Below are 19,328 nucleotides of genomic sequence, written 5' to 3'. Positions count from 1 at the left end.
ATGGTCCAGAGGCCATGTCGCACGAATCGTCGACGACTCCTCCTAGTGCCTGATGATCATGTTGGGTTGCATAAAATTTGCCTTGGGTCTGCTGGGGAGGTGTATGTCCCCTCTACGGTCGTCACTGCTGCTGGTGCCACTGTGGTAGCCTATACTATTGCTTTTGCTGCTGCTGGGGTGGTGGCCGATATGGCTGCTATGGCTCTCGGCTGCTTCGGTGGATGGGGGCCCTCACGCTTACGATGCCCCATCTTACCATATCTGAAGTAAACACCTATGAACGGTGGTGCTGGGAGTGCTGTTGGCGATCGGAAGGATGGACGGTACCTATGCCTCTACGACAGTCGCTGCTACTGTTGGGAGCTATCGTAGGGGGCCTTCCTCTTTCGATCTCCTCTCTGATCGTGGATCCACTGTGCATCGGCCCAATCTACTTCATAAATCTGGGCCCGCTGCACGACCTCCTCAAACATCGGGAGCATGTGTCCAACGACACAACTCCGAAGGACAAGGCGTAAGCCGTTCTCGAAATGGCTAGCCTTCTGCCCCTCATCATCTACAAGATAAGTCACGAATCTCGACAGTGCGATGAATCGAGCGTCATACTGGGACACCAACATGTCTCCTTGCACAAGAGTCTCAAACTCAAGCACGCGTTGCTGATGGACATGGTCAGGGAAGAACTTCCTGTCGAACTGGTCCATAAAATCCTCCCACGTCCACTCGAACTCTGCCCCTGTCGTTTGGGAGACCGATGCCCACCAGTGCTCGGCCCCTCCCTGACGAAGAATTACAGCCAACGACGTAAGAAGCATAACCACAAGTTTACCCAAATCACAAAGGCAACATCATCATCACATATCCACTAATATAAGCAGTTGAATACAGTGCTAAAAGGGAAATTTATATTTATTGAAAATCAAAGCTCCAGAAGACAGCTGCACGCTCCAAGCTCAACGCTGTTGCAACCTAACGACACCTGCACGCATCTATCAAGCATAAGCTTATAGAAAGCTTAGAGGGTGGTGTAAGTGTGTGCATAAGGTAAGTGTCAAGTATACAACATCAGAGCAATGTGGAAACATGCTGGTAAATCCATAAATACCATCAGCTTTATCCAGGCTATGCGATGCAAAAACATAATAAGGCAAAGTCATATGCTGAGGAAGCAATGTAGATCAGTTATACAATACAAAGAGAAGTGAGCCAAATATCATATACTGAGGATGCAATGCAATATGCTATGTAAATGAAATGACCAAGCTGAAGTGTCAAGTCGGGATGATAGTACGTAGTATCCCAGGCTATGGGGGTTCATCACAAGGGAATTCTATCCAAACCAGTTCCATACCTAAATTTGGATAGTCAGACTCAATGTGGTAAACTCCTAATCTCAGGTTGGTCGCGCGCCCCAACCGAAATCTTGGCCATTGCGAAGATACATATAACAATTAGTTGTGCACCACCAGCTCGAGTGGATAGTGAATGAATGAATGAATGAGTATACAACTCTTGCTCAATAAGTCCACGTATCAGTATCGTATATCTCTAGGATTATCACCGGGTTCTATTACACTCTACGCCAGTTTACCGCCCCTATCCAAGAACACGACTGGGTAAGTGGAAGAGACCTCACTATTTGCCTGCCAATATCGGGCCCGGCTTGTCGATAGGGCACCCATTCCTCCAGCTGGTCAAACTCAACCTAAATATTGCCCCCTCACTCAAGCAGGTAATGTCACACCCCCTTCCAACCAACTACAACACAGTAGGAGATGTAACCTACTGGTATACGGCCCTCATGCGCTTATGTATATCCACTCGGTCTAAACGTTGGAGAGTCCCTTGGCCTCGGAGGTTTAGGGATTTTGACCCAGGGATATCTATGATGCTTGTATGCTAGAACCAAACATTTTTGGTGTCCCATCTAGCCATCCACGACATGCCTGTGGAGGCCACGACCATGATGTCGCTAGGGCGTACAGTGGTCAAATCACAAAATGCGAGATGCATGAGTCATACCATCTACTCATGCAGCAATCCTGCACGTACCATGCGCTCATGTGGGCAACTCCTCCTATCAGAAAGTCCCATAATAATCGACCCAATGGCATATGCAATGATCAACCACATCTCATAACAAACATGCAAATGATGCGTATGGAATGTATCATGATGCTATGCTATCACATACTCATAATCGGTATCGATAACCAGCACCGATAATCAACATCGATAATCGGCCTCAATAATTGGCCTATATGTAAGGTGGGGTCCATAGATGAGCAGTCGATCTAAACTATAATATAAAGATCAGCCCTCAGTTGTAGATATGCCAAATCCAGTAGTACGGAGCCATCCATCTATGGCGATGATGGACCATACAACATTAATGGGGCCCAAGGATTCGGGTTAATCCACTTAGAGAATGATGAGAATGTGCCTAACAAAGCCTAAGGAAAGGTCACAATGTAGACATTTAACCATCATTGTTCATTGATGTGGACATTTAACCAACATTGCTCCCAATGAGTAGCCCCCATAAAGCCAAACGTATAGTGGGTCCATGGCCTCACACAAGGGCCTAATATACATCACCATGGGCCTCACTCAAGGGTCACATATACATCTCATCGGGCCTCACCATGTGGGCCTCATATATATCACATCGGGCCTCATCATGTGGGTTTCAAATTCATCACAATGGACCACATCACATGGGCTTCATATACAATCTCAATAAGCCTTACACAAGGGCCTAATATACATCACAATGGGCCCCATCGCCTGGCCCACAAATATATCACATTGGGCCTCATTAAATGGGCTACAAATACATCTCATTGGGTGTAAGACCTGTATCCTAGCCCGTATTGTTCCGTAAGCTTCCGCGGTCCTCCCGGTCGAATTTCGGCAACCCTGATCTGTTACCAGTGTCTGCGCGTGATCCTGAGTCATATCCCGTATTTCAGAGTCGGCTTGACCCGAGACTTATACCCTAGTGACCATGCCATCGCCGCGGTTCTAACGTCGTGTCTCACACGCCGAGGTAATACCCGAGCCAGGAGATGTGAGCTTGCGTTTAGTTGAAAACACCGCGTGTTGTAATCCCAAGAGAATCCATCACATCATATGTCAAGTACATATCCCATCAATCACCTCAAGCAAGTACAACCACCCCTCCCCTAAAGTCAACTTTCTCTTACAACTAAGTACACCCCATCACTCACCCATCCCTCTCTCTCTTACACCTCTCTCTCTCATCTCTCTCCCTCTCTCATTACTCTTAAGCAACCCCATGAGAACTCCCAACATCCAAGCTTTCCGCCATTTTCCCACCCACCTTGAAGCTTCATACCCCATCATTCAACTTCTAAAATCCAATCTTAAGCATTGATTCTTTCTCTTTGGAGCTAGATCACCCTAGTGTGGAAGGAGTGGTTTTGAAGGTGGGTGTTCATCATCTTAGTTTTGATTTGGGGCCACTTGTAATGGGACCCACTTGATGTATGCATTGCATTTAGAGGGACCCATAGTGGTGAGGTCCCTCCCATCTCAACGATTCTTTCTCCCTCTCTCGTTCTTTCTCTCCCTTTCATTTTTTCTTATATAGTGATGATAAGGTATGTGGCCCACCTAATGTGTTCAGCCACCATCCAGACCGTCCAGATTTTTTTCTGGACATCCAGTTGGTGGGGCCCACCTTGCTGTCCATTGGACTAGCCCAGATTGAATGGAGATGTAAATATCAGCTTGATCCCAGGCGTGTGGCCCACTGGAGGTGGGACCACCGTGATTTATGGGTTTTACCGGCACCGTCAGTACAATGGGACCCCACCATGTTGAATGTATTTCATCCACACCGTCCATCCAAACGGTGGGTCCTAGTAGCTGCAGCTGCTGATTGACGTCAGCAGTTCTGTGGGCCACTGTGATGTATCTGTATCTGCACCGTCCATCGTTAGATAGTGCTATGCGGGGGCTACCGTGATGTGTTGTATTCACACCGTCCATCCAGGCGGTGGGTCCCACGCAACATGCAGCAACTGCTGCTCCACATCAGCAGTTCTATGGCGCCCACCACGAGGTATGTTCATATCTAAACCATTCATTCTGTGTGGGGCCCACACGTGATGCAATCCACACCGTTCAATGGTATGGACGGTGGGGACCGCCACCATGATTTATGTATTTTACGTCTAGGGCGTCCAGGGCCTGGACGCTGGAGATATTCAAATAAAAAAATAAAATAATATATAATGTATAATATATATATATACACTATATATATATGTGGTGGGCCCCACATGGGACCCACCTGATGAGATAGCGGATTGGCCAGTGTACCTCTCAACAGCTATATGTATAGTTGTTGTAAGTGACGTCAGCATGAGGGCCCACCCTGGTGCATGTTTCATCCCATCGTCTATCTGGGCGGTGGGGAACACTGTGATATATGTGTCTTATCTCCACCGTCCAGTGATCTGGACGGTGGACACTGCAATGATGTATTTATTTCATCCACACCGTCCAGATTGTGCTGGACGGTGCTGGATAATGTTTGGACGATGTTGATTTTCCTGGACAGTGTTTGGATGGTGTTGTCCAATGTTCGGACAGTGCTGATTTACATAGACAATGTTTGGGCGGTGCTGATCATCATTAGGGTGCCATGTGCCCCATAGAATGATGTGTACAGTGATACACATGTTGCACCTGCAACTATTGAAATGATTTTAGATGTAATCCAAGCTCCCATCTGTGAGGCCCACCTTGATGTATTTTATGACCCATCCGTCAGGCCCACTTTGATGTATTTTGTGGCCCATTCGAGAGGCCCACTTTGATATACTTGTGGCCCATCTGTAAGGCCCACCTTGATATATTTGTAGCCCATCTATGAGGCCAATTAGTGCGGCCCATTGATGCAGCCCACTTGATGTGTATGAGGCCCATTAGTGCGGCCCATTGATGCAGCCCACTTGATGTGTATGAGGCCCATTAGTGCGGCCCATTGATGCAGCCCACTTGTTGTGTATTAGGCCTGTGTCAATGCCGCCCATTATGATGTATTGAGGCCCATGGGTCGTGGTCCATTGAGATGCATTTTCGGCCCATATGTCGTGGCCCATTGTGATGAATTTTTAGCCCATTTGGTAAGGCCCAATGACATGTATTTCCAGCCCATATGGTGTGGCCATTGTGATGTTTTTATAGCCCATTTAATGAGGCCCATTATAATATGCATTAGGCCCATGGGTTGTGGCCCGTGTGATGTATCTGAGGCCCATGTGCAGGGCCCACCAGTTGTGTATATGAGGCCCATGAGCGAGGCCTATTGTGATGTATTTAAGGCCCATGTGATGCGGCCCATAGTGATGTGTATGTAACCCTTGTATGAGGCCCATGATATTGTATATTAGGCCCTTGTGTGAGGTCATGGGCCCACTATATGTTCGGCCCTATGTGGACCACTCCTTGGGAGCAATGTTGGTTAAATGTTCACACTGATGGGCAATGATGGTTGAATGTCCACATTATGACCTTCCCTTAAGCCCTGTTAGGCCCATTCTCATCAAGGCCGATTATCGATGCCGATTACCGATACTAGTTATCGATACCGATTATAAGTATGTGACAGCATAACATCATGATACATGCCCATACGCATCACCTGTATGTTTGTTATGAGATGTGATTAGCCATTGCTTATACCATAGGGCAGGTTGTTCATGGGGCTCCCTGATAGGTGGAGTTGCCCCACATGAGTGCACTGTATGCGTAGGATTAATCATGATTGGACTGTGTGACTATGCATCTCACATTTGTGTGGCACGACCACCGTACGCCCTAGCGACATCAGGGCTGTAGCCTCCATAGGTATATCGTGGATGGCCAGATGGGACACCGGAAATCTGTTCTACATGGGTTGCTATAGATATCCCTGGGTGAAATTCCTTAAACCCTCTTGGTTCCAAAGGTTACTCCAACTTCTAGACCGAGTGGATGCATGAGCGCATGAGGGCCATATACCATTAGGCCGCGTCTCCCACTGTATCGTGGTTAGTTGGAGGGGGTGCGGCCTTATCTGCACGAGAGGAGGGGGTAAATCTAGGTTGAGTTTGACTAGCTCGAGGAATGGGTTCGCTATCGACGAGCCGGGTCCGATATTAGCAGGCGGATAGTGAGGTCTCTTCCACTCACCTTGTTGCATGCGATGGCAATCTGGTTTGGAGTATACTAAACCTCGGTGATTTCTTAGAGAGGAACCGTACTGATATGTGGACTTATTGAGCAGGAGTTACATACTCATCCATTCATTCATTCACATCCACTCAGGCTAGTGGTGCATAACTATTTGTTACGTGTACCTTCGTAATGACCAAGATTTCGGTTGGGGCGCGCAACTAACCTGAGATCAGGAGTTTACCACATCGAGTCTGACTATCTAAATTTATTTATAGGACTGGTATGGATAGAAGTCCCTTGTGGTGGACCCCGTAGCCTGCGATACTATGTACTATCATCCCGACCTCACACTCTAGCTTGGTAATTTCATTCGCATCGCATATTGCATTACCTTCACGGCATATGGCATTTTGGGTTGCTATGTTTCTGCACTTATATAGCCTAGACAGACTTAGCAGGATTTGCATATTGCATTGCATCCATCGGTATCTAATAGTTGGCTCTCTATGACTCCGCATTGCATAGTCGATCCGCATTGTATATTCTGATATTGTATGATTCATGATCTTGCCAGTATTTTCGATATTGTATGATTATGGCATTGTATTGAATACTTGGCACTTACCTTAAGCACACACTTTCACCACCCTCTAAGCTTTCTATAAGCTTATACACGATAGATGTGTGTAGGTGGCGTTAGGTTGCAGCAGCACTGAGCATGGAGCTTGCAGCGGTCTCCTAGAGCTTTGATTTTGACATATGTATTTTCCCTTTCAGCATTGTATCCAAATATTTATATTAGTGGATATATGATGATGATGTTGCCTTTGTGTTTTAGGTAAACTTGTGGTTATGCTTCTTATGAGACAAATGTACATTGGAAAAATCCTCCTTGTAGGATCCAAGGATCGGAATCTGGCGTATGAGCACTGGGAACTGTGAATGGGATACTGCGGAGGCTTTCAGCACCGAATTCGGCAATCGAAAATTTTGTGAGCCTGATTTTCAGGTTTGGGATGTGACATTGGGCCAATTCAATACATCGTATTAACGTGGGCCCTAGATTAGGCATAAGAGATGGGTAGTGTGCTTGCAATACTTACATTAAGGTGGGCCTAATGGGGTAGCCCATAACCTAGGAAAAATGGATGGACAGCCTGAATCATACATCATGGCGGGCCGCAAAAATGGACGACATACATACATCACAGTGGGCCACACAAACAAATGGCGTAGATATACAATACATACATCGTGGAGTGTCCCATGGCACGTCCAAATGGACGGTGCTGATGCACAATGCATACATTAAGGTGGGCCTCACCCCAGAAAATAGATGGACGGTGTGATATACGACACATCATCAAGGTAGGTGCCCGCATAGTCCAAAACAGACAAGCAACATGGATGTAAGCCACATACATTACGGAGGCCCCAAATAGCACCGTCTGAATGGATGGTGTGAATATAAAATAAATATATCAAGGTGGGTCCCACCCCCACACGTGTGGGGTGGGCCCCTCGTCCAAACAGATGGACGGAGTGTATAAAACACATACATCAAAGTGGGATCTACGTCCCCAAACGGACGAATGGTTGGGATTAAACACATATATCATGATGCGTCCCACAGCACCGTCCAAATCTAGATAGTGTGGGTACAAAATACATAAGACAAGGTGGGTCCCACCTGCCACACGTGTCACATGTGTGGGGTGGGCCCACACCCAAGATAGATAAACGATGTGTATAAAAACACACACATCATGGTGCGGCCCACACCGAAATATATGGACAGCTAGGGAAACACATACATCTTGGTGGCCCACAGGACTTGCTGACGTCAGTCAGCAATGGGACCCACTGTACTGAAAATGGATGGACGGCAGGGATATAATATGTACATCAATGTGGGCCCCGCCCATCCAGAATGGACGGACAGCTAAGATATAGAATACGTATATCAATGTGGTTCCCACCTGTCCCACGTGGAAAACAGATGGACGGCTAGATATAGAATACATAAATTAGGGTGGACCTCACCCCCACACGTGTGGGGTGGGTCCACGTCCATGGAAAATGGACGGACAATTGGATATAACACAACCTCCTGGTCAGTCCCACCGTCGCAACCCAATGGACGGTGAGGATATAGTGCATATACATCAAGGTGGGTCACATCCGACACGTGCAGCATGTGTGGGGTGGGCCCCACACCCACCAAATCGATGGACGGTAATACACATATCTCGTGCATAGACTCAAAGAACTTGCTGGCATTAACAACGGCTATATGCTGGTGTGAAGTACTCAAGCCAATCTACCTTTCCCTCCGTCTAGAGATTGGACAGTGAGGATGTATAACATCAAGGTGGGCACTTGTGGGACCCACCAACTTTGAGTAAAGCTGACATTTGTGTTTTCCTTACTCCCAGCCAGGTATCCTGGACATCCAGCAGACGAACGGCCTGAATGGAATACATCATCAAGGTGGCCCCATGTCTGGCCAAATGGGCGAACGGTTGGATGTCTGGACACATCAGGTGGGCCACACACCACTATAAGAGAGAGAGAGAGAGATAGAGAGAGAGATCGTGATGGAGGACTATGGGCCCTTCATTTCTTACAATGCATACATCAAATGGGTCCCACCACATGTGGGCCCTCAAATCATTAAGATCAATGGTAGGAATCCTAGAACACCCACCGATTTTGCTTTTTCTAGGCTCCATGGCCTCCTTAGCTCCTAGGCTAGCTCTTAAGGGTGGATGATGAAGGTTGAATGGTGGAGATGTGAGTTTTTGGGGTAGGGAAGTGGGCCACACTTGGCTCCTCTTACGAAAAGCTTGGACGTTTCCTCTCCTTAAGAATTTCTTGGAATGGAGTAAGAAAATGAGAGAGGGAGAGGAGTGGTGTGTAAGACATGGGAAGCATGGGTCTCATTGACTTTTAGGATGAAATGAATGGGCTAAGCATGGGTTGCTTTGACTTGTTGAAGAGAGAGGTATGGGTGAGTGATGGGTTGTGATGGGATGTACTTGACTTGATTGATGTGATTGATTTGATAGATTCTCTTGGATTTTACAAATACGCGGCATTTTTTTGAAATATGCATGGGCCTACAACTCCTGGCATAGGTATCGCATCGATGCGCAAGTCTAGGTGTTGGAACTGCGGCGACGGTGCGGTCGCAATGGTACAAGTCTCGGGTCGAATTAACTCAGATATATGGGACGTGACTTAGGGTCACGTGCAAATGCTGATTATAGGTCGTGATTTGTCAGAATTCGACAAGGAGGATCGCAAGAGTCTACGAAATAGTACAATCTAGGATACGGGCCTTACACTACCCCTGAAGAACCGTGATCATCACCTGCAACATCTGCTGAAGCTGATCCGTGCTCACCGATACGGTCAAGGCCGCACTAGTCTCGGATGCGGGAGCCGCTTAGCTCGCTCTCTCAGGTGCCATGTCCTATAGTATGGAACAAGAGCCTATTATCCTTAAGCACTCTCGAATGCACACATGATCGGGAGCTATATCAGAAAGTTTCTAAGTTATTCGAACTCGGGTACCTAATCATTCCAAGTTCTCAACAATTATAGAGTGAAAGGTAGTTATCAATAGATATGTGATGTTATCCTTACGAATTCCCAAGTTATGGTCTGATACCAACTTTTATCGTACCCCAAACTCGAAAACTAAGCTCACAGAATTCCCAATTGCAGAATATGGCACCGACAACGTCTGTATTGCCCCACTCTCGGCTCCCAATGCGTATACTCTAGATTCTGATCCTAGGATCATACAAGGACGATTTTCATTATGAATTTTTTTATAAAGAAGCATAACCGGAAGTATACGTAAATCACAAGAACAATATCATCACCACATATCTACTAATATAAACATTAGGTTACAGTACTGAAAGGGAAATACATAAATAACAAAATCTCCAAAACGTTCTGCCATAAACTCCTGCCTCAACGCTGCTACGACCTAACATCACCTGCACGCAACGGTCGTGCATAAGCTTACTAGGAAGCTCAGAGGGTGGTGAGTGTGTGCATAATACATGTGCCAAGCATACAATATTAGAGTAAGCGAAAATACTAGCAAGTCCATAAATACCATCATCCTTATTTAGGTTATGCGTGCGAGGACATATTAGGCTAAATGTCATATACTGAGGATGCAATGCAACATGTAAATCCTGATGAGTACACGAATACCATCAGCCTTATCTAGGCCATGCAATGCAAAAACATAGTAAACCAAATGCCATATGCTGAGGATGCAATGCAAAAGGAATGACAAAGTTGGGGTGTGTAGTCGAGATGATAGTACATAGTATCGTAAGTTGTGGGGTTCATCACAAGGGACTTCTATCTAAACCAGTCCCATACTTAAATTTGGATAGTTAAACTCAATGTGGTAAAACTCCTGATCTCAGGTTGGTCGCGTACCCAACCGAAATCATAGCCATTGCGAAGGTACGCTTAATGATTTAGTTCCACACCACCAGCCCAAGTGGATAGTGAATAAATGAGTAAAATGTTAAGCATACAACTCCTACTCAGAAGTCCACATTCCAGTACAGTACATCTCTAAGATATCAATGGGGTACACTCCACGCTGGCTGCTGCCTCCCTAGCCTCTCAACCATGCAAGTGGAAGAGACCTCACTACCTAGCTCGTCGATAGCGGACCCATTTGCGAGTTGGTCAAATTCAGCCTAGCTTACAGCCCCCTCACTTGGGCAAATAAGGCCACACCCCCTTCCAACCGACCACGACACAGTGGGAGACATGGCCAACTGGTATTCGGTACTCGGGCGCTCATGTATTCACTTGGTCTAGATGTTAGAGCATCCCCGGTACCAAGGGGTTTAGGGGCTTTCACCCACGGACATATTAAATGCCCATATGCTAGAACTAAACATTTTCGGTATCTCATCTGGCCATCCACAATATGCCTATGGAGGCCACAACCCTGATGTTGCTAGGGTGCAAAATGATCATGTCACACAAAATGCAGGATGCATGATTTATACCATCCAGTCATGCATCAAACCTGCACGTACCATGCAATCATGTGGGGAAACTCCATCCCACAAGGAGTCCCATAAACATCTTAGCCCAATGACATATGCTATGATCAATCATTCCTCACAACATGCATACATAGGCATATGCCATGATATCATTATACTAAGCATGTCCTTAGATGTATAGCAGACAATAATAGACCACAATCAGCCTTAATCGATATAATATATACAAAGAGTAGTAGCTAAATGACATGCCCCTTCTACATCTATAGGAGTTCATGTGGTATGTCCCACGTTACACTATCATTAGCCTCTTAGGTACTTATATATCATATATCCCAAGATAGGGTCCCCTGAAAGGATGGTGGATCTGACCCATACATTAAGGTAGTCTCCACACAGTGGATATACCAAAACTGATATCACATATTCTTCCATCTACGACAAGAGGTGATAATGCACTCTCCTCCAGATAGCGGATGGCCTAGATGACACACTAACGTCAAGGATGGACCTCACACTTGCCCCAAAAAGGGTGATGATGCACTCTCATCTGACCAAAACCTTGGTTGGCTTATTGGTTATATTTGCATATCTTGTTGATTTTTGGGTTATTATGTGAAGTTCGTTATGATTTCCGGGTGGAGCTGAAGTTCGCTTGTCAATTTTCTATCCATCTTGCGAAGTTCATATGATTTTCAAATGACGTCAAAGTTCCTATGTTGTTTCTCTCTTCATCTTGCGGTGTTCAGTCGTATAATGATTTTCGGGTGGAGCTGAAATTCACTTAGCGATTTTCTAGCCATCTTGTGGTGTTCACATACGATATGATTTCTAAGTGAAGTAGAGGTTTAAAAGTTGATTTTCTATTCACCTTATGGATTTTGCATGTACCATGATTTTCGGGTGGAGTTGAAGTTCGTTTATCGATTTTCTAGCCATCTTGCAAAGTTCACGTACAATGAGATTTCGGGTGCAATAGAAAGTCGTATGATTGTTTATTTGATTATATTGTAACAACCCCAGTCCTAATAGATAGCCCTGAACACTTATGCATAGAAACATAATTCATAGGGAAGGTGGTGTATGATAAGGGACACGAGGAAAAATACATTGACCTCATCCCATTTAAGGTGAAAGTAGGTACTCTGGTGTTACCATGAGGGCCAAATTTATGATCGCAAGCCCGATTTAGCTAACCCTCACCTATTAAGGGTAAACTTTGCCCGTAGATCAAGTCATACATTCGTCATCTTCTAAGATGGAGCATCACATCACAAGAGAGGTCTATTTTAGGTTCAATCACCCTGATAGATAAATCAAACATGCATTGTCAATATTAAATGTCAAATCACCAAAACCCGCCATTCATTAGACCGACCACCTTCTATAAGGCAACTGTAAATTCATTGGGCATTGGGAACATTGGTCCAAGTGTATCCAGATTAGCCTCGGAAAGTTTAAGGACGTTAAAAAACAAGTATGGACATGATCTGACCGTTGGATTGTCAAGCGTTACCAAATGGAATGTAAAACCATCGATAAGGCCCACTTGGGCTATGGATCTACCTCATGGTCAGATTAGTGGCCCATCTTAAGTTATTTGGGCTGACGGACAGGCTAGATTTCATGTAAACAACTGGGTGGACCACCATCAATCTACGTTGAGGCGATCCGTCCATTAAAACTCATGATCATACATTTAATTTAGATATAAGATCAATGGATGATAAAAGTAAATGAAATTTTTCTCTAAAATGAATTACAAACCTTTGTAGTCACTGATGAACACATCCAGATGCAATCTAACCATCAGATTGATGAAAACCTACCATTAGGGACCCCAAATCACAAAGTACGACCCATCTAAGTCTTGGATTTGCCTCATCCTTTGGGTTGTACCGTATCGTGGGCTGACAAAATGAATGAATGGAGTGGATTAGGCAAGATCATCACTATGGGCCCACCTGTGGTGCATAGGCACCACTTACAAGTGCACACCCGATGTGCATTAAGTTGGGCTGCTCCAAAAAAAGGAGGTTTTCTCCCTCTTTTTGAAATCTTCTCCCGCCTGTTATAGACGAACTGGCTAAGTCCATTTTCTTCCGATTATGGCCCACCATCACGACCGAAATGGTCGATCCGATCTGTCCATCTTGTGCTTAGTGGGGGTCTGACCAAAACCTTGGTTGGCCCACCCGATGAATCGCACGCATGTGCTCACAAATGCCAGTGCAAGAGAGCCGTTTACGTTTCTTCTCTTTTCAAAAATGGAAAGCCTAGTTTCTTCCATAGTGGCGATCCACATGAGGCTAGATCCATGCATCTTAGCCATTGGAATGAGCTTATCTCAACCACCCGTTTCTGCTCATGTGGATTAGGGTTTTCTGTGGAAAACCGACGCCAGAACCCAGGGTCTTACCAACCTTTTTAAGAAACCAGACAACAGGATCAAATCCTAGCCCTACACACTTCATCTAACGGTTTAGGTGGAATCTAGGGCTCGTTATAAGATTCGGCAACTGCGCTCGAAATTGACTATTTCCTTCCACCACCAAAACCACCGCCCAAATCTCCACGAAGCTTCAAAAGGCCGCTCTTACAAGCTCTCTTGGACCGGTCTTGACCTCCCAAAATCGACGTTTTGAAGAAATAAACATCGGAGGTGAATCTGCCATTAAAGCTCAGAGTTTCTTCCTCACGCATTCGCGTCGCACCACCTTGAGTCAGAGCAGAATCGGGTCGAGCCAGAGCATTTGCTAGCCATAGTGGGTAGGAAATAAGGAAGGAGGGAAAGAGAGGACAGGAAAATGTGTGAGAGAGAGAGAGAGGGACTGTGAGATGTTGTTACTGCTACTGTTGCTGACTCAGTGTCTGAGTTCAACCTGATCTGAGTCCAAACCGAGTTGTTTACAGTCTGGACGAGCCAAGACACTGTCTGGTCTAGCAGGAAAAGAAAAACGAGGAAGATAGGGACGAGAGAGAGAGAGTGGGCCGATGGTCGTTACACCAACCTAACCCAGCTGAGTCCAGCACGACCCAAGCACGGGTCTGGTGCAGGGGCTGCTAGACATGCTAAACAAAAAAAAATAATAGAAGAAGAAAAGAGAGAGTGAGTGATAGAAAGAAAACAAGAAGGAAAAGAGGAAGAGGAAAGTGAAGAGAGAGGGGGGCTGATGGTGATTGCTACCGAATCGACTCGGCTGAAACCAAGTCCAGCCGGGCTGAGTTAGGCCAGCTCAGCTAGAGTTCCAGCAGGGAAATTGGGAAGGCATAAGAGAGTGAAAGGTAGAAGAAAAGAAAGAAAGAAAGGAAAGGAGAAGGAGAGTACAAGAGGGTGAGAAAAGAGAGAAAGAGAGAGGGAGTGAGTCGACTCGTTGTAGAGTCTAGGAGATTCGGTCAAGCTAAATTTAATTCAAGTACGGGACAAGTTACCTTAATCAAGTCTGAACCAAAGACAGAACAAGCTCAGATTAAGTTGATTCAAGTCAAGACAAGCAAACGAGACTAGATCGGATCAGTCCAATTAGGTAAGTTCAATGCAACTATTTAGATTAGAGATTATTACTAATAAATTGGTTAATATTTTTTTGGAGTCCAATGTGTATCCTGGTTTATGTTTTTGGTGTCCAATGTTTATCGAGGTGCAATAAGTCTTACCCTAAATTGGCTAATATTTTTTAGTATATGTCACGCCCCAAACTCAGAAACTGGGCTCACAAAATTCCCAATTGTCGAATCTGGTGCCGACAACCTCCGTAATACCCCATCCTCAGCTCCCAGCATCCATACGCTAGATTCCGATCCTGGGATCCTACAAGGAGGATTTTCCAACATCCATTTAACTTGTAATAAGTATAACCACAAGTTTACCCAAATCACAAAGGCAATATCATCATCACATATCCACTAATATAAACACTTGAATACAATGCTAAAAGGGAAATACATATATCAAAAATCAAAGCTCCAGTAGATAGCTACACGCTCAAAGCTCAACGTTGTTGCAACCTACAGCCACCTACACACATCTATCGTGCATAAGCTTATAAAAAGCTTAGAGGGTGGTGAAAGTGTGTGCTCAATGGTAAGTGCCGAGTATGCAATATTAGAGCAATACGGAAACATGCTGGTCTATACGATGCAAAAACATAATAAACCAGTATCATATACTGAGGAAGAAAATGTAATATGCGGTGCAAATGAAATGACCAAACTAGAGTGTGAAGTCGGGATGATAGTACGTAGTATCGCAAGCTGTGGGGTCCATCACAAGGGACTTCTATCCAAACCAGTCCCATACCTAAATTTGGATAGCTAGACTCATTGTGGTAAACTCTCGATCTTAGGTTGGTCACGCACCCCAACCGAAATCCTGGCTATTGCGAAGGTATACATAACAATTAATTGTGTAGCACTAGCCCACGTGGATAGTGAATGAATAAATGAATGAGTAAAATGTTAAGTATGCAGCTCCTGCTCAATAAGTCCACATATCATTACTATACATCTCTGGGATCATCACCGGGGTCTAGTACACTCTACACGCGATCGCCGCCCACTGGACGCGTAACCATGCAAGTGGAAGAGACCTCACTATCCGCCTAGCCAGTAATCAGCCAATATCTACCCGGTATGTCGATAGCAGACCCATTTATGAGCTAGTCAAACTCAGCCTAGCTATGCCCCCTACCCTCGGGCGGGTAAGGCCACACCCCCTTCCAACCGACCACGACACAGTGGGAGACGCGGCCTACTGGTATTCGGCACTCGGGCGCTCATGAATCCACTCAATCTAAATATTGGAGCATTTCTTGGCCACGGAGGTTTAGGGACTTTCACATAGGGACATCTATGGCACCCCATATAGAAAAATATTTCCAGTATCCCATCTGGCCATCCAGGATATGCCTGTGGAGGCCACGGCCCTGATATTGCTAGGGCGTACAGCAGTCGTATCCAAAAATACGAGATGCATGAGTCACACAGTCCAATCATGCATCAATCCTGTGCTTACCGTGTGCTCATGTGGGACGACTCTGCCTATCAGGGAGTCTCATAAACAACCTGCCCTATGGCATATGCAATGGTTAACCACACCTCATAACAAACGTGCAGATAATGCGTATGGGCATGTATCATGATACTATGTTGCCACATACTCATAATCGGTATCGATAACCAGCATCGATAATCGGCCTCAATAATCGGCCTAACAAAGGGCCTAAGGGAAGGTCACAATGTGGACATTTAACCATCATTGCCCATCAATGTGGACATTTAACCAACATTGCTCCCAAGGAGTGGCCCACATAGAGCCAAACGTATAGTGGGCCCATGACCTCACACAAGGACCTAATATACATCACCATGGGCCTCACTCAAGGGCCTAATACACATCACGATGGGCCTCACTCATGGGCCATATATGCATCATATTGGGCCTCACTCATGGGCCTCATATACATCACAATGAGCCTCATCACTTGGGCCGCGTGTACATCTCATCGGACCTCAAACATGGGCCTCATATACAACAGGTGGGCCTCACACATACATAGTGGGCCTCCTATACAACAATGGGCCTCATACGGACCTAATATACATCACAATGGCCGCTCACACAGGCCTAATATATATCACAATGGGCCCCATCGCCTAGCCCTCAAATGCATCACAATGAGCCTCATCCCTTGGGCCCAATAAACATCACATTGGGCCTCACTCATGGCCACATAAACATCACATTGGGTCACAAATACATCATATTGGGCCACACACAAGGGCCCATGGGTTAGGCATAAGAGATGGGTAGTGAGCTTGCAATACATGCATCAAGGTGGGTCTAATGGGGCAGCCCATAACATAGGAAAAACGGATGGACAGCCTGAATCATACATCACAGTGGGCGGCACAAATGGATGGCACACATACATCACAACGGGCTACATGAATGGACGGCATAAATATACAATGCATACATCATGGTGTCCCTCACAGGGATGAAACACATACATTTAAGGTGGGGGTCCTACCTGTCCAGCAAAACGGACAGCATGGATGGAGTGGATATAGAATAAATACATCAAGGTGGGTCCTACCCGTCCAGAACGGACGGACGGCTGGGATAAAACTCATATCACACGCGTATCACACCGTCCAGACGGGTGGTGTGAATACAGAATATATACAGCAAGGAGGGTCCCACCCACATGCGGGGGGTGGGCCATGTCCTGAATGGAAGGTGTGAATAAAATATATAAATCTGGTGGGTCCCTAATGAGGGTCGAATATTGCATATTAGATCCCAATTGTTGTGAGATTTTATGTACACAATAATGCTTAATGGAGTATTTTAATTATGTTTTTGTTACAGGGTGTAATCAGGAGCGTAGATTGAAAAAGAGTATTAAAACGTGGATTTGACGCTCCGAAGTCATCAAAGTAGGGGACAGATTCCAGAGGACCAAGATCGAAGGATTTACACGCCAGGGGTCCGAGGAAATTAAACCGTACATGTTAAATAGGCCCGAAATTGGTGCAGAATGCAAGATCACATGGTTCCCACTATCCGATTGGCTTGAAACTTCATATATGGCCTAGGGGCCATAAATTAATCGTACACGTAAAATTTCATCCATTAGATATCTCAGAAAGTGGCCCAATGGCCAAATCAGCCCCTCAATTCATTAAGTGAGGCCCACCTGCTATCTGGATATGCCTCAACTTCGGAATAAACACCTTAAATGGGAATAGCAATTAAATGGATGGATGAGATTTCTCAAGAACATCGCAGTGGACCCCACCCGAACAGAGTGTGCATAGTGCACAAGTGCACTAGCCGTGCACGGCAAATGCAGAGACGGTTTGACCGTCTCTGACCGGGTAAACAAAAAGGAAAGAAGGAAATTTCCTTCTTCCTTTGTAACAAACGGATTGCGTCCGTTTTGTGGAAGCTGGTGCGCCACCTCCATCATCCGGAAGGATTATCTAAGCCATACATCATGTAGAGGGGCTCAAAAGAGTCGAACCCATGCTGACCGTTGGTGCCCATGTGTACACACGTGCTCACTACAGAGGCCACAAACGGACTGCCCTGCAACATTCAAAAGTGATTTTATTGTGATTTCTTCTCTGGGTCGCATCAATGGAAGTTCAAAACCATCCATTCTTAACTAAAATTTCATCCTGAATCTAATGGATGGGGTGGATTTCCCTGAAAATGCTTCTATGGGGCCCACCAATCAAGATAGCGAAAGAGTGGGAAAGCTTTCGCACATCCGCGAAAACTAACTTTTCCAAGCGGTTGTGGGCCACCATCTTTGATCATATGGCAGATTTGAACTATCCATCATGTATAGCAGTCAAAAACATCCCAAGAGACGTTGATTTTACAGACATAATACAAGGAACGCAAGAGTTATAAAGCCCTGAACTTAGCAGCGAAAAGGCTTTTGCTGCGCATGTGATAGCTTTCCCAATCCGATTTCCACCACTCCAGCCACTCCAACAGCTATAAAAAGAGTTCCAAAACGTGGATGAGGGGAGCCAGAGCTTGGGGAGAGCCAGGGAGAGGAGGAGCAGAAAGAGAAGAGAGAGAGAGAGAGAGAGAGAGAGGAAGGAAGAAGAGAGAGAAGGGATATGTTTTTATTGTTTAAATCTTATAGTTCCTTCTTTTTTAATGATTTTATGGATTGCTAATCTTGTACCTAGGGCTGAGATGAAGCCCCTAATTTGAATGACTCTTGTTTTTGGTTGAATTCATCTTGACTTGATTGATTTGTTTCTTTCTCTAGTGTGCTTAACTGAAATTTTTGTACTTCTTCATTCTATGAGCTTAACCAAAGTCTATATGTGGATGTTGTTTGGATTCTTATTCTAGGTGCTTGTGTCTGACCATGAACAGGTTTCCTATATAGGAAGAAATAGGAATCTACATCTCTCCATGCCTGACCATGGATGGAAAGATGTGATGCACATGCTTTAGGGAATTATACATTCTGTGTGCCTGACCAAGGACATAGAGTGCGCTTTATTTATTTTGATATCAATCTAAATTAGGGTGAATCAACAGGTAAAACAAGGGTT

General features: G+C 45.3%; 1 protein-coding gene across 1 annotated transcript; it reads right to left on the bottom strand.

Moving 5' to 3' along the window:
• Positions 1 to 350: 350 nt before the first annotated feature.
• LOC131247034 (uncharacterized) lies at positions 351 to 815 on the bottom strand. Its single transcript, XM_058247478.1, has one exon. The coding sequence runs from the start codon at positions 813 to 815 to the stop codon at positions 351 to 353; it is 465 nt and encodes a 154-aa protein (XP_058103461.1).
• Between the last annotated feature and the right edge of the window lie 18,513 nt (positions 816 to 19,328).

The sequence above is a fragment of the Magnolia sinica genome, chromosome 5, assembly GCF_029962835.1.
Source record: "Magnolia sinica isolate HGM2019 chromosome 5, MsV1, whole genome shotgun sequence".
NCBI classification, from domain to species: Eukaryota; Viridiplantae; Streptophyta; class Magnoliopsida; order Magnoliales; family Magnoliaceae; genus Magnolia; species Magnolia sinica.
This window is presented reverse-complemented; position numbering and strand designations above follow the sequence as displayed.

Bases quoted from the DNA above. Each gene is read 5' to 3' on its own strand.
- LOC131247034 (XM_058247478.1), bottom strand. From the start codon at position 815: ATGCTTCTTACGTCGTTGGCTGTAATTCTTCGTCAGGGAGGGGCCGAG.